The 15,697-nt window shown below is 54.3% G+C and overlaps 3 protein-coding genes across 4 annotated transcripts in view; 2 read left to right on the top strand and 1 right to left on the bottom strand.

Annotated features, from left to right (window-relative positions):
* The first annotated feature begins 4,345 nt into the window (after positions 1–4,345).
* On the top strand, positions 4,346–8,102 carry GCHFR (GTP cyclohydrolase I feedback regulator). The gene is made up of 3 exons (XM_032343314.1): positions 4,346–4,523; positions 6,298–6,392; positions 7,580–8,102. The coding sequence occupies exons 1-3, from the start codon at positions 4,488–4,490 to the stop codon at positions 7,701–7,703; spliced, it is 255 nt and encodes an 84-aa protein (XP_032199205.1). The 5' UTR covers positions 4,346–4,487; the 3' UTR covers positions 7,704–8,102.
* A 204-nt stretch (positions 8,103–8,306) lies between these two features.
* DNAJC17 (DnaJ heat shock protein family (Hsp40) member C17) overlaps positions 8,307–15,697 on the bottom strand; it is a 37,112-nt gene continuing 29,721 nt past the window's right edge. The window contains exons 7-12 of one of the 2 annotated variants that reach the window (XM_032343313.1): positions 15,386–15,429; positions 14,859–14,936; positions 14,260–14,340; positions 13,695–13,805; positions 12,687–12,748; positions 8,352–8,502 (exon numbers count right to left, since the gene is read on the bottom strand). In XM_032343313.1, the coding sequence (XP_032199204.1) occupies positions 8,460–8,502; positions 12,687–12,748; positions 13,695–13,805; positions 14,260–14,340; positions 14,859–14,936; positions 15,386–15,429 (419 nt within the window). In that variant the 3' untranslated portion in view covers positions 8,352–8,459. Of the gene's footprint in view, positions 8,503–12,686; positions 12,749–13,694; positions 13,806–14,259; positions 14,341–14,858; positions 14,937–15,385; positions 15,430–15,697 lie in introns of both variants that reach the window. The other variant, XM_032343312.1, reaches the window with a different exon arrangement.
* Positions 8,502–13,700, top strand: C5H15orf62 (chromosome 5 C15orf62 homolog). The gene has a single exon (XM_032343317.1). The coding sequence runs from the start codon at positions 10,898–10,900 to the stop codon at positions 11,423–11,425; it is 528 nt and encodes a 175-aa protein (XP_032199208.1). The 5' UTR covers positions 8,502–10,897; the 3' UTR covers positions 11,426–13,700.

The following is a 15,697-nucleotide window of genomic DNA, read 5'->3' on the forward strand; positions in this document are numbered from 1 at the left end:
CCTGATGCAGGGATGGGTCCCAGGATCCTGGGGTCATGACCTGAGCCCAAGGCAGATGCTTAATGATTGAGCCACCCAGGCGCCCCTGGCAGGTTTATTTTTAAGGTTAATACCACCATGGCCCATTGATTTTTATAATTCCACTTTAAACTTTTGAGATTTTATGCAACTTCTTATAATTTTAAAACCTGAAAATACAGGACTACAATTCCAGTTTTACCACCAACATTTCTCTCAAGTTAAAATTTCGTTTAGTGACAGGTGAATTATCTAAATGAGTCCTCCTTAAATCCTTGTCTAGATATTATATTTATTTACCTTTTAAAGATTTTATTTGTTTATTTGACAGAGAGAGAGATCACAAGCAGGCAGAGAGGCAGGCAGAGAGAGAGAGAGAGAGAGAGAGAGAGAGAGGGAAGCAGGCTCCCTGCTGAGCAGAGAGCCCAATGCAGGGCTGGATCCCAGGACCCTGAGATCATGATCTAAGCCAAAGGCAGAGGCTTAACCCACTGAGCCACCCAGGCACCCCTATTTACCTTTTAATTGTGAGATATTTTACAAATAAGAGAGTACATTTAATGTAATGTACATTGTAAGGAATAATTTAAAGGCAACAAGGTTCCTACCCCACAGTTTAAGGAATAGAAATTTACCAATACCTCTCCTGTTCATTTCTAATGATTCAGTTCAACTGGTATCTTCTGAAAAACATGAATTATAATTGTCTTGGTGGTAAGAAAAGAGTGCTTTTAATATACTTGTCCCCTAATTTTTTCTCATTTTTCTGAGATAAGCATGTGTATCTTCAGTAGTAAGACAATATTAATTTTTGGAGAAAATAAAAAGTCATTTCTTTTGGGGAACCTTTCCAGACTACAACCTTGGTGGGCTTAATCTTTTAATTTTTCTTTGTTTCCGAGGCTTGGTTACCTCCACTACACTTGGTTACATGAATATCTGCTTTCTAGTCTGGCTACCCCACCAGTGTGTTCACTCTTCCAGGTTGGGGTTCATGCTCAATTCATCTCCATAGTCCCTGAACTCCAGTGCAGAAGCGACCCACAGAAGCTGAATGTGGAGGGAGGAAGGGAAGAAGGAATAACCAGCACCCAGGCCCCACCACCCAGACAATGTCTTCATGATGAAAGACTGACTTGTGGAAGAACAATTTTCTTCTCTTCCTGCAGGGGAGGAAGATCTGCCAGATAAACGGATTGTGGCAAGAGGCGAGGCCAGATGGGCAGACCAAGCAGGGGAATTCATTTCCCTCTGGATATTAAAGATGTTATCTGGTGGGCACGTGGCTGCCAGAGCACTCAGCAGCGGGGTGGGGGATTCTGGATGGATCTTTCTATCTTCTGCGGCATCTGCAGACCAGTTTTGCAAATGTAATAAAGCCCTGGCCATCTAAGACGGCACCGCCTTCCCATCTCCTCTTCGCTCCGGCCCAGCCTGAGAGAGGGGAGCAGCAGCACCCAGATTCCTGCTCTCATCTCTGCTCCGAATAGGCCAACTTCATCTACCCACCTGGATCTTCCAAGACAGGCAACATAGTCAAATGCCTTGGGATGGTGGCATTACCCTCTGTGTCTGACCACTAAGGTAGTTGACACTTAAAAAAATTTGTTCTTATTGGGGCACCTGGGTGGCTCAGTGGGTTAAAGCTTCCGCCTTCGGCTCAGGCCATGATCTCAGGGTCCTGGGATCGAGCCCCAAATCGGGCTCTCTGCTCAGCAGGGAGACTGCTTCCCCCTCTCTCTCTGCCTGCTTGTGATTTCTGTCAAATAAATAAAATATATTTTTTAAATTTTATTATTAAATATTTAATAGCTAAAAAGGGTATTGATAATACAATAAGGATTGAAGACATGTATAACCCTGAGCATCCAGATACTAGTGTGAGAAAGAGAACATCAGTTTTGCCTTCTAAGACTCCAGCACGGCTGTCCCTGCCTAGTTAGTCCCTTTCACTTCTCTCAGAGGTGAACACTGCCCTAAATATTACATTTATCATTCCCTTACTCTTCGTTATAATTTCACCACATATTTTTTATTGATGTGTAATTTAACCTTATGTTTTTATCCCCAAACAATGTATTATTTAGTTTGGCAAGTTGTGAGCTGTAAGTAGAATTATTCTCTCTTTTCCACAATTTACTTATATACTTCATATTTTTTATGGCTCTGCAGTTTCTGTTGTATCAATCAACCAAAAACTCACTCCACTCTTTTTTTTAAAGATTTTATTTATTCATTTGACAGACAGAGATCACAAGTAGGCAGAATGGCAGGCAGAGGGAGAGGGAGAAGCAGGCTCTTCACTGAGCAGAGAGCCTGATGTGAGACTCAATCCTAGGACCCTGGGATCATGACCTTAGATGAAGGCAGACCCTTCACCGACCGAGCCACCCAGGTTGCTTATGATATGATAATCTTATACATGCATCCTGATGAGTGAGTTTTCCTGAGGTTTATCTAGGTTGGGTTTAGCTAGGTCATACCCATGCACAATTTCAGCTTTGTTAGACGAAGCTACATTGTTTTCCAAGGTGTATCAATAGTAACACTTTCCAGTCCCAACAGTAATGTTCCCTATTGTTAGACCTTTCCACCAACACTCAGTGTTTACAGATTTATCTATTAATTTAGCAAATCATTATAGTAGTATCTCATTATGGTTTAAAATGTAGTTTGAGGGGCACGTGGGTGGCTGGGTTGGTTAAGGGTCTGCCTTTGGCTCAGGTCATGATTCCAGAGCCCTGGGATCAAGCCCCACATCAGGCTCCCTGCGGCAGAGAGTCTGCTTCTCCCTCTCCCTCTGCTCCTCCCTGCACTCATGCTCTGTCTCTCCCTCACTCTCCCTCTCAAATAAATAAATAAAATCTTTAAAAATATATGTATAGTTTGAGGGGCACCCGGGCAGCTCAGTTGGTTAAGCCTCAGATTCTTGGTTTCCACTCAGGTCATGGTCTGTCAAATAAATAAAATCTTCAAAAAAATAAAAATAAATGACTCTTTAAAATATAAAATAAAATACAGTGTGATTTGCATTTCTGGAATTTCTAGTGATATTGGACATCATGTTATCGGTTTACCGGCCATTTCCATCCCCTCTTTTGAAAGTGCCTATTCAAGTCATTTGCCTATGTTTTTTCTATTGATTTATCTTTTTTTTGTTATTGTTGATTTGTAGGAGTTCTTTATATGGCCTGAGTATTAATCTTTTAATGACTCCTTCATTAGACATGAGGATCTTCTCTCTCCAGTGTTAGTCTTGGAGGTGGAGAATAGGCCGAGGGAGTACAGAATAGTCAAACAGACCTCAAAGAGTCCTTTAGGATTACAACTGCCTCTTTCCCTTTCAGTGCTCTCCACATCTGCCAAGCTGCTGGAGGCACAGAGCAGGCCTGTAAGGGCCCTTCAGGGATGAGAAGATTGTTCAAGGGCCAGAGAAGGTTACAGGCTATTTTTTGTTTTGTTCTATTTTGTTTTGTTTTTGCTTTGTTTTTTAGAGAACCGATCACAAGGCGGGTAGAGAATCTTTTGAGTTTTCAGATTTTGAAACACCGAGATGAGGGCGTGGACACACCAAGTGCACTTGCTGCCCTCTGATGGGGGCTGGTGTCCGGGAATGTAGTTTCTTTTTGCCTCAGTTGTTGCCTTGTGATTTCGCGCGCGTGCGCTGCATCTCTCCAGCTTCGCGGGAAGCTCTCCAAAGTGGGGGCCAGATTCCATTGGTTTAAATCGCTCGGGGACTGACACACAGCCAAACGCTCATGAGGTTCCTCTATAGATTTACCTATGGGAACACAGAAACGCAAGGTTCGGCCGTTGCACTAGAATTACATTCAGGGAGGAGGAAAGGCGCGGTGCACACGAAACAGTTATTCTAGCTGTAGCCACAAGCGTCCCACCCCTGTCTCCCGTGCGCTGACCGAGTCCCCGGAGAATGTGTCCTGGGGACCAGAAGTGGGGATCCACTAAGAGCTTTAGAGGCGTCCCTGGGTAGGGAGGGCTTGAGCTTGGGAGGGACCTTTCCGGAGAGACCCGGATTCTTTCCTGCTCTGCTTCGACGGGGACGGGGACCAGCAGGACTTTGGAACCCAGTGCCCAAGATGTTGCAGAAAGCGGGCGCACGGTCAACACGCACGCTTTACAGCACGCCCCGCCGCAGCCCGCCTAGCTCGCTAGACCACCCCCCACTCCAGGCAGAGGGTGCGCGCCAACGTCCCAAGGCAATGTCCCAGAGCACGGCCCTGAGGGCAGGAGGCGGACCAAATCGTCAAGTGCGGGGGCGCGTCACGGGTGCCCGCTCCCGATTGGCCGGCCGCGGCAGTCACGGGCTGGGCGCACTGGGATTGGCACCGCCCGAGGCCAGAGCTGGAGTAACTGGACTCTGGGCGGCGGGCGCAGTCCCGGAGCTCGAGGGCTGGCGTCGGCGCAGAGCCCAAAGCCCTGGGTGGGAGCCCGGCCGGGACGCGCGCACCATGCCCTACGTGCTCATCAGCACCCAGATCCGCATGGTGAGTACCCGCGCCCTGCGAGTTGGGATGGAGTTGTTTGGGGCCGGACGGGGGCAGAGGGAGCTTCCACTGCACCTTGGCGCCTCCCTCTCGGGCAGCGCCGGCCAGTGACTGGACCCGGAAGCCGGCCGGGACACGCCCCCTCGGGCTGCAGGTTGGGGGCTGGGGAAGCGGACTCGGCTGGGATCGCGGGGTTCGGGAAGTTCTGGTCCGCGCGCGCTTCCAGGGCCGCGAAGCGGGTAGGGTGCGTGCGTCCCCGCCGGCGGAGTGAGCTCAGGGCCCTTGAGGCTCCTGTCCTACCTGCCCATCCAAGGAAGCCAGAAGGCCTGGCCTCATGCGTACAGCACCCATTGCCCTACAGAGAGCGACTCCGCAGGGGTGGGGGTGGGGCTGGGGGTGGGTGGGTGGGAGTGGAAATACTTTGGGGAAAAGAGATTTGGAAAAGAAAACAACGTGCTAAGACACTAAAACACCTATGCCAAGGGCCTGGCCCATCCACAGCTACTAACAGCACCCTCGGTACTTCCAGAAAACCTTTAGGAAAGAAAGAAGGGAGACAGGACCTGTGGTTAGAGGTGGGGAGACCATTCCGGAGTCAGAAGTGATGCCCCTTTCTCTGGGTACAATTTCCTCATCCAAGACAGTCCTGGTCGCCCCAGGAATCCCCTTTTAAATTCAGAATGGTTCAACTGGGCAGCCCAGCCGGCACCTCCGTTCTTTCCCACCCCGTCAGCGCATGCACAGGTCCCCTGAGATGGAGACAGTGGGTGCAGGTGGTGGGGTTGCCATGGGACAGGTGAGGTCCTGGCAGTGCCCTAGAGAACCAGTTACTTGGGCAGTTAAAATGTGCACTCCTGGGCCCCTTCCCAGACCTCCCAAAATACTCTCTACTCCTGGGGCTGGGGAATTCAGTGCTCTTCGGCAATTAAAAAAAAAAAAAATATATATATATATATATATATATATATGCATATATATATATACACACATACACACACATATGTGTATATATTATTAAATATTATATATAATTATATAATATATATGACAGCTTTACTGATATATCACATACATCTCAAAGAACACACCAATTTAAAGTGTACAGTTCCTTATTTTTTAAAGCATACTCGAGTCGTGCAGCCATCACTACAACCAACTTTAAAACATTTCCATTCCCTTGAAAAGACACCCTGTACCCATGCCCTGTATCTTAGCAGTCACTCCTCACTGCACCTGAGCCCCCCAGCCCTAGGTAACCACTAATTACTTCCATGTCTGGCTTCTTTCACTTGTGCATTTTCGAAGTTCATCTGTATTGTAGGGGGCACAGGTACTTACCCATTCCTCTGTTTTGCTGGGTACGATCCCGCTGTGTGGCTCCATCAGTTCATCCGATTGTCAGATGACAAACACTTAGGCTGTCTCCCCCTTTTTGGGTCTTGTGAATAACGCTGCGATGAACACTCCCGTACCAGTTTTTGTGTGGACCGGTTTTCATTTGTTTTCCAGGTGATTCTGAGACACACAAACATGGGTAGTGATGCCCGGCAGGAAGATGCCAGGAGGCAGGCAATGACCAGCTCGGCCTGGAAGGGCTAGGGACGCCTCACACCGCCTGGCCTGATCACTGAGGGCTCCACCCTTTCCCAGCTCATGCTCAGCCCCTGTCCAGCCCTGAACTGGCTCAGGGCCAACAGGCAGGGGAGGAAGGGCAGAGAGCCCTTCTCCCTCTCCCTGGCAGCCAGCCAAGCAGCCCTTGTGGCTTGTCTTGCAGGAGGTGGGCCCTACCATGGTGGGCGATGAACACTCAGATCCAGAGCTGATGCAGTATCTGGGGGCCTCCAAGAGAAGCGCCTTGGGAAACAACTTGTAAGTAGCCGCATTCTTAAGGATCTTCCCCCTGCAGCCCCCCAAGCAGTGTCCCTGTTTCCTTTACACAGCCAAGCCCAGGGACGATGCCAGTGCCCAGCCTCAGAGGCCCTGCCTGCATCATGGGGCTCTGTCCTCTGTGGGGTCAGTCCTGCCTGTGGCTTTACCGCAGCCCCCCAGCTTGCTCCGAAATTTTTTCTCACTGGCCCTCCCTTCACAAGGAAACCCGAGGACAGAGTCCAGCTGTGTGGAGGACTCCATAAGTGGTCTGCTCCTTGCCCTGCCCTCTCATCTCAGAGCTGGACCCCATTGAGACAAAGACCAGCACAGAGAGAAAGGTTTCCCTCCGGCTGGCTAAGTAAGATAGCTAAACTCTACAAATAGGCAGCAGGCAGCATGGGTCCTACTTTCAGCTAGGCTGCTGCCTGGGGACTTGGCCACTTCCCCTGGCGTTCTTCACACCAGCTCCACAGGCTTGGAGCTCGAGAGAAGTGCTGCAAGAATGAGCCCCAGTTCAAAGAGGGGAGAAAGGAGGCAAGCTGGCTCCAGCCCCTTGGGTCAGAGTTGGAGGACTGAACCCAACCCCATTCCTTTACCAGGAGGCATTTGCCTCCAGATGCCCAGCTTGGGGCTTGAGCCCTTTATCTCTCTGACAACCTTCACAGTCAATCAGCCCTGAAAGAAGGGACAGCCAGCATTCCCTATGCCAGAGAGCAGCACCCAGAGCCAGGAGCTATTAGGGGTCAACCTGCTGCTCCAGGACCATGGGACAGGCAGGGCAGCAAGAGGGGGCAGAGCCTGGGGGGCACCCTGGAGAGAACAGGCCATTCCTCCTGAATAGCACAGTGGCCCCATGCACATGGGGCTATCGTCAGACTAACGTGGGTTCTGCAATCCCAATGACATTTGGAAAGCTACCCAACTCCTCCAAGATTTCTTGTTTATAAAATGGGAGCAATCATGGTACCTTCCTTAGGCTGTTGGGAGGAAGGAACAAGATATGCAAGCCCAGTGTTTGGTGGGGGAGGCGGCAGGGAGTGTGCACTTAGCCTGGCACTAGAAGGCACCCAGCAAGTATCCGTCAGGACAAGGATTCCTGACCCAGCCTTGTCATGAGCAGACACCTGTGCGGGGAGTTGGTGCCGCGTGCACTCTGACGCTGTCTCCTCTCCCCCTTCTCTTCACAGTTATGAGTACTTTGTCAGCGATCCTCCTCGCATAGTGCTGGACAAACTGGAACGCAGGGGCTTCCGTGTGCTGAGCATGACAGGGGTGGGCCAGACCCTGGTGTGGTGCCTGCACAAGGAGTGACCCTCTCACACTGAGGAGCACACAGAGCACCCCTTTTTTGAGCGGATGCCACGGGCCCTGATCCTGAGTCCCCATTCACTCACTGCCTGGCCCCTCTCTTCCCAAATTGTCATTTTCCTTAGCCGGGCACCACTGGGCTGTGAATGGCCTTTTCTGAAACCTGCCTCAGCCCCAGAGGATGGGGTGAGAGGGTGGTGCTCCCAGCTGCCCCTCCAGCTTTTTGGCCTGGCTGAGAGCCCTGCAGGAGGCCGTGTTTTGTGCGCAGGTTGAGGGGCCCGAAAGAGCCAGGCTGTCCCTGGCCGGGAACTGGGAGCCCCCAAGGAGCACAGCCCAGGACTGGGCGGGAGGGTCCTGCATACCTGGTCCAAGCCAATAAAGGCCTGTGTCAAGTGCTTGCTCCTCTGTTCTGCTGGCCCACTGACTTTCACTGCGCAGAGCCCCTCCCTGGGGGTCGGCTCACTCCCGGGGAGGGAGAGCCAGCCCTGGGTGGAACCCTCTCGGGCAGAGTCCAGGAATCAGGGACGCACTTGGTCGGGCCAGCACCCTACACCTACATATGCAATAGAGGTAGATTCTTGTAAAAAAAAAAAAAAAAAAAACAAGAAAAAGAAAAAAGAAACGTTTATTGGTGACATTCAAGAAGGGGGCTGTGGGTGAGTGGGCTGGAGTTAGAAGACTACGTGGGCTGCCCCACCTCGTCCTCCCGCTGCATCTGGGCGATCAGCTGTTGCCGCTCCGCTGCCTGGCGCATGCGCATCATGACGAGGCTCTCGTAGTCCCTCTCCGACAGCACTGAGCCCTGGGGGGCAGGGGGCAACCAGGGGAAGTCGGTCAGGGCAGCAGGGTGCAGCCCCACATTCCAGACTTGGAGAGCTGGCCTAGGCAGAACTAGTCCTGAGTCAGGGAGTGAGGAGGCCCCATACTTCTCAGCGGGCCCTCCTCCCCTCCATCCGGAGCAGCTATCAGCCCCCGCCCCCCAGGCCTTCCACCCACAGTCAGCCCTGCTCCATCTTGGGCTGAATCATTCCATGCGCCCGCCAGGGCCAGGCCGTCACCCTTCATTGCCTCCCCGCCCTTTATTTGACACTCCTTTCCGCCTCCTGTGGCTCCTGCTTCTCACAGGTTTCCAGTGATGACACTGTCAGAGGGACAGAAATGCCCTGGGCTCTGCAAGACCACCACCCCCTCCCGGCTGCCCACCTTCCCGCGGTGCACACTTGGCTCCTGCCTGGACACCAGAGCGGGGAGCCCTGCCCTAAAGCCAGCCTCTGTCAGCCCCCCGCACTGGAAGGAGAGAGAAACACGCATGAGGCCACTCCCCTCCTAAAAATACACACCAGGCCTGCTGGAGGGCAGGGCCCGTGCCTTTTTCTTTTATGATCTTGCCAGCACAGTGCGGGGGAGTAAGCAGTGCTATATGTCAATAATCAAAAGACTAATAAACAACCAACCCAACATGCCAGTGTTGTGGGCCCAAGAGGCAGCCCTGCGATGGAGCTCCGATCCTCCCACCCCCTCCAACCCCACACTGCCATAGGGTCTACCGCAGGGACCAAAGCACTTCTTCCATCAGTATAGCTAAAGCTGTGTGAAGCGTGAGGCCCACCTGAGCTGGCACACAGTGAGCCAGGCCAGGGGGTGCGGACACAGCCAACTGCAGAGCCTGTCCTGTGGCAGACCCAGCGAGTGCTCGCTCACTAATAAGCTGGGGGAGGTTCAGTGGTCAGTGACCTGGGGAATATGAAGGGAGTGACCCGGGTTAAGATGCCAGACCATGGCCAACTGGTTTGAGGTTAGGGCTGTACAGAACCAGGAAGTGTGACTCAGCCCAGGACCAGCACCCCCCCACCACCCGCCACTTCTCTAACCATTCCAGCCTCCTTTTCTGTCCCAGAACAAGAGCCCTCCCAGCCAGGCCCACCTACCTAACCTGGCCCAGGGCACAGCTGACACTTTAAGGCAGCCCTGTGTGGCTCAGCCCTTTCCACAGCGGGGGGACCCCAAAGAAGGCGCAGGTGACCCAAGGGGAAGGACTGGAGCAAGGCAGGAGGAGGCAGCAGGACCTCGGCCCTCAACTGCTCCCTCCTGCCCTGAGGCTATGGGAGTAAATCCAGGAAGATGAGAAACTGCCAGACTGGGTGTCAGGCGGAGGGGAGAGCAGCTCCCCCATTTCCAAGGTAAGGCTGCCCTGCAGAGCAAACCTCAGAGGCACCCTGGCATGCCCTGAGCCCAGCCAAGGGAGGGGCCAGCCCTTTATAGGCATGGGGCTGCTTCCCGTTAACACACCCTCTGCCTCTTCCCCCTCGTACCTGCAGGTTTGGCTAATGAGGGCCTGTCACCAGGCCCCAGGACTGAGTCACCCACACTAGTGACAGGTCTCTCTTCCTTCCCCAACAACTGTTCCACATGCCTGCCTTTCAATTAATACCCACCCTCCTGGGGCCCCTCCCTCGAAGACACTTGGGGGCTGAAGGGGGTTAGGGCCCCAGGCAGAGAGGCTGCAGGGGGAAAAGGAAGCAACAGTGGTGACGCACAAAGCAGGGCTGCCCCCAGAGAGTCCTCAGGGGAATCCGAAGCTCCCCAGTGCCCGGGGGTGTTGGCCACAGCTGGCCCAATCCCAGCCCTCGGATGCTGCAATTACCTAAGAGCATGAAACCTGGCTTCCCACCTGACTGAGTCACCTGAAAACAACAATCCCCACTGCCACACACCGGCACAAACAGCCAAGCCACTCATCAGAGTCCGGGCGCTGCGGCGGAGAGGCCAAGTTCAGGGGACGGGAAGGCAAGGTGAGCTCGGGCCCACCCAGAGCAGCGGCCCCCAGGGAAGCAGCCCAGGCCGCTCCAGCACCGCGACATCCATCATTGGCACTTCAGATGGGGCTGCCCGCACTGCGACTCCAGTAAGTGCTGCTTCTTCCTCCTGGGGTTTTTCCCCACTGTCTGATCAAGTAACCAGGCCAAGCCTATCCCTCTGGGAAACTCCTGTTGCCAGGAACTCCCACCCCTCAGCTCTCCCAGACAAAAGGACCCTCGTCCCAGGACCTCTTGCTGCCGCCCAAGATGCTGGCCAAAAGTCTATGCTTCTAGCCAGGGCTGTCCCCACGCTCTAGCCAGTCAGTGCTCCAGCAAGGACCCCATGGTGACTAGCTACTCTTGAACTGGGCTGCTTGTCTGCTGGCTCCCCTGCATGCCATGGAGACCTGGCGGAAAGGCTCCTTCCGCAATGCCTCCTTCTTCAAGCGACTGAGCCTGGGGCGGCCACGGCGACTCCGGCGACAGGGCAGCGTGCTCAGCCAGGCGAGTACGGCTGGCGGGGACCACGAGGAGTACAGCAACCGAGAAGTCATCCGGGAGTTGCGAGGGCGGCCAGATGGCCGGCGCCTGCCTCTGTGGGGGGACGAGCAGCCCCGGGCCACCCTGCTGGCCCCGCCCAAGCCTCCCCGCCTCTACCGAGAGAGCTCCAGCTGCCCCAACATCCTGGAGCCCCCGCCCGCCTACCAAACGGCCTACTCGGCCACCCTGCCTTCTGCGCTCTCACTGGCAGGCGCCCTCCACCACTACTCTGACAATGACCTTCTGGACACTCCCCCCTTCCAGGGGACACCTGCTCCAGACCTCAGTGATCCCTTCTTCTCCTTCAAAGTGGACCTGGGGATTTCACTTCTTGAGGAAGTTCTACAGATGCTGAGGGAGCAATTTCCGAGTGAACCTAGCTTCTGAATGGGGTGCGGGTGGGCAGAGGTGGGGTCACTGGAAGAGCCGGAAGCCTGGAAGGAGGGTACAGCTGCAGATTCAGGAGAATTAGGAAGAGAAATCCAGGATCATGCCTGCCCTCCAGGTCCTGAAGTCCTCCACATCACCTGGGAGCGGAGGCACAGAGGCAAGCTGGAAGTGCTGTGAGGGGGCACTTGGTGGCAGAAGCCCTGAAGGCAGTTGGCTGGGCTGGGCAAGGGAGGCCATGCCTGTAACCACAGGGACGGGGCAGAGGCCAGCAGAGGGGGAGGACAGCACAAAGGGTGAGTCCAGGGGAGTGGAGGACATGCAGACTGCGTGGGTCAGACAGGTGTCCTGCACTGGCCCCTTAGAACCCACTGTTAACAGAGAGGCATCACAGGATAGGGCAAGGCAAAATGGGTCCCACCCACTAACTGTGTGTGGCTGTTCAAATTGAAATTAAGTAAAATTAAGAATTTAGTTCCATGGCTGCACTAGCTACATTTCAAATGTTCAGCAGCCACACGTGATGAATGGCTACCACTTTGGACAGTGCTGGCTGAACATGAACATCACTGGAGAAAGCCCTAGCAGGCAGCTTGGGTCTAGGCCATGGCCTGGAGCCATGAGTGCACAGTGGGGTAAGGGGATAAACAGGACCTGCAGGGAAGGGGAGGGACTGGCAGAGTAAAAAAAGAGAGGCAGGTAGAGGTGCACAGTACAACTCGGGGGGAAGGGCAAACAAATCACTTGCCAAAAAGGGACAAGACAAGCCGCCCAGGCAGTTGTCCAGAGCACGCCTGGTGCCCAAGGAAGGAGGCTATAGGAAATGGCAGCCAAAGGCACAGGCACAGCCTGCAAAGGGGTGCTTGGGGCAGTTCCCAGAATTTTAGTGATGGGAACCCTTGGGAAATGTAGCGGGAACAGTGGCAGATTTCCCTTTCTGCCCCAAGAGCATAGGAGAACTGGATCAGGAATGGACACGAAGCCTGTGGCTGTTACTGTGAAGCAGCTCAGGAGGTCTCCAGAATCCTCCACCAGGATTGAGGAGCTCTGCCTTGCCCAACCCCCCTGACGATGGGGGCCTGCTACCCAGGGCCGGCCCACTGGTCAAGGCCAAGGGCTGTGCTACTGCCCCCATCTCATGGCCTGGCCAGAAGACTTGCAACCAGAACTCAGACTGGCTGGCCACGTGGTTCTGACACTACAGGCCTCTCCAAGCCTGGCAGAGAGGGAGAGGAAGCTTCGACGCACACGGCTTCCATACCCATACCAACAGCCTCCCTCTTCCCTCCTCTGTGCGGACTTGCGGAGTTCAAAGGCTCCCCTCTGGATGCAAGAGAAAATGAATAAAGTCCTTTGTAACATGGCCTATGGACTGTCCTCTGGGGCTGTGAAATGCTGGAACTTAACAGTGGGGAATGAGGTCTCTAAGGAAGGGCTCCTGCCCGTTCATCTTTCTCCTCTGTCCCGGTCCTGGGCCACACTCCCAGCCAGCTGAGAGCACACAGGCGAGCAGGCACAGCTGAGGCAATGAGAGCAAAGTCCTGCGGACCCTGGGGACCCTCTCCCCCACGGAGTGGGCTGTGAGCATGGCAGCCTGAGGCTCCCAACAGATCCAAGGGCCATTTCAGGGAAGGGACAGCTCTGGGCCCGAAGGCTCTCTGTCCTGCCAAAGTGGGCCAGTGTAACCAGGGCCAGGTGTGTGCAGGTGGCGAACAGAAACCCTCACAAAGCTGGAAGGCTGAGAGCCGGCGCCAGATCTGTGCCACACCACAAGGCATCTGTGCAGGCAGCGCCCTGGGACCGGCAGAGGCGCCAGTGCTGGTACTGAGGAGGCTTCCTCTTGCCTGCTGGCCCCTGCCCCAGGCAGCTCCAGACACCCTGGGAACAGGAGCCGGTGGGAGTGGCGGGGGACAAGAGGGCGCTCAAGCTGCCTGCAGCACCAGGTAGTCAAAGCACCCAGGGCTTCACACAACAACCAAGCAGCCTGGGGGCCAGAAAAGCCCCTCAGGGTGAGGGTAGGAGCCCCAGCCAGACACGGGTTGTGGCGGGAAAGTAAGGTCTAAGTATTCTGTGTGGGCTGGGGTCCTAGCACTCAGAGACAGAAAGAGTCAGGACAGAATCCCAGTCCTGTTTAGGCTGGCAAACCTGCCAGTCTCACTCTGCTCCTAACAACCTGGATTTGGGAGGAAAGGGCCCCGAGCAGAGCCCAGACAGGAAAAGGTCCCACAAACCCTAAGCAGACCCGGCTGACGGAGGTGTGGTTCCTTACCTGTGACAGTCCTGAGTGGCTGGGGCCCCTCCCACCCTGCGGTCGTCCCTCCAACCAGGAAATCTTCAGAGGGTTATCAACCAGGCCCACTTCATTCTGGACAGCCAGCTCCTGCCAAACACAGTACCCAGTCCTGGTCCCGTGGCTCCAATCAGCCATAAAGTGGCTCTCTCTACACCAGCAGAAAGAACCAGAACCAGCACTGTCATCCTCCAGACAAAACGAAGCAACCCTCACACAATGATGGGCTGAAGCTTTAACCCTCCTCATGGGTGAGTGGGGGGTATGAGCTTTCTAACTGGGGAGTGGGGAGAGAGGCAAAGCATTCCTGGAGGGATGCCAGCTCCCAAAGGAGGGTAGAGGGTAGAGGGTGTGAAGCAGGAAACAGAGTCGGCCTCTGCTCTCCCTTATCTTCACTTGCTGTGCCTCTACTCCCAGGAATTGGTGGGGGGGTGGGGGAGCCTCTGGGAGTATGGATACCTAAGCTCAGAAGGCCCACAGTACTGGCTCCTACTCTGAAATAGTGGGGCCACCATGGCCCCCCAGAGCCTCCCCCAGCACTCACCGCAGCCTTGATGGTTGCGAACTCTACCACAGCAGTGCCAGCCTTCTTACTAGAAAGCACCAGGTTAAGCACCTCTCCATACTGTAAGGACAAGGGGGTCCCAGTAAGCATGGCTCAGCCTTTGGGAGCAAGACAAGTCTGGGTTGGCCTGAGGCCTGCTGGGGCGTTTTTGGCTGGCCGATAATGCTTTGTTGCTAAATTCCCAGAGAGGGATCAGAGATGGGAAAGAAAGGAGGTTTTTGCTGCAATGTGGTAGCAAAGGAAAGGAGACCTGGGAAAAGGACTGAAGATTGAGACTGTCACCAAAAGTGGGAAAGGGGATGGGGCTTCTGTGCCACCTTCCCACCCCGTCTCTCCCCACACACTCCAGATGGCAAGATCCAGAGCTGGGCAGGGAGGGCGACACGAGACTGGAGGGGACATGGCAACACAAGAACCAGATGGCCGCTGGCGGAGAAAGCCTCTGGGCTGCCCTGTGGTCTGTGAGACAGCAAAAAAGGCTGGCAGAGATGTTAAGGGAAGTTTAGGCGTGGAGATTCGGGGTTTTGGCTGAGGTACGGGCAGAAGTGATGGGAAAGAGGGAAGGTGGCAGGGCAGACCTTCTGGAAAAGCTGTAAGAGGACATCTCTGGAGTAGCCGCCTTTTGACTCATCTTCCTTCTTGCACTTCCATTTTAGCTGCAAGGACAGCAATGGGCACCACCATTAAACTCTGACCTCGGCCTGAACAGTGCCAGCACCTGAGCTTAATGGGCAGAGCAACACCTTGATGGTCTTCTAGGCACTTGTCATCTAGGGAGTGACCCCGCAAAAATGTGTTTCTCTTGAAAATGGACAGGCAGAGTGGCCTGCTCACCTGAGACCACACTTCCACCCCCATGAGATGTTCCCCTTCCAGGGTTTCTGGGGAGCGCTGCCCAGCAATTGCCAGGGCTAAGAGGGCTTTTCAGGGTGAGCTCCGAGAGGCTGATCTGATCCTCAGGCAGCAGGAGGATGGAAGGACCTGGCGGGTGGTGCTGGCTCCCAGAGACCTAGCATCCCTGCCAGAACCCCTAGAACCCCCAGAAGAATCTGTTCTTTTTGATAAGGGGTACTGTGCAGTGGCTCATGGGTCCCACAAGGCTCACCTTTAGCTTAGGGGTTCCTCTGCCTTCAGGACTTTCTGCCTTTCCTAAAAAATTTGGGAAAATTAGCAAGGTAGAATAGGAGGGAGGCAGCAGGTTCTCTAAAGGAGACACAACCCAGAGCCTGAAGGACCTATAAAAAGTCACTCCTTACCAAGGGCAGTATCTGCCCTGCTGATGAGCTTCAGGGGGGAAGTAGAGGCAATCCCACCTGCACCCAGAGGAGCTGCTCCCTCAGGGGCGGTCTGCCCAGCTGAAGGCCACGGTTAGCACTTTACCAACAAAAGCATAGTTATACTGAAACAAAGTATCCCA

The sequence above is a fragment of the Mustela erminea genome, chromosome 5 (assembly GCF_009829155.1).
Source record: "Mustela erminea isolate mMusErm1 chromosome 5, mMusErm1.Pri, whole genome shotgun sequence".
In the NCBI taxonomy this organism is placed as follows: domain Eukaryota; kingdom Metazoa; phylum Chordata; class Mammalia; order Carnivora; family Mustelidae; genus Mustela; species Mustela erminea.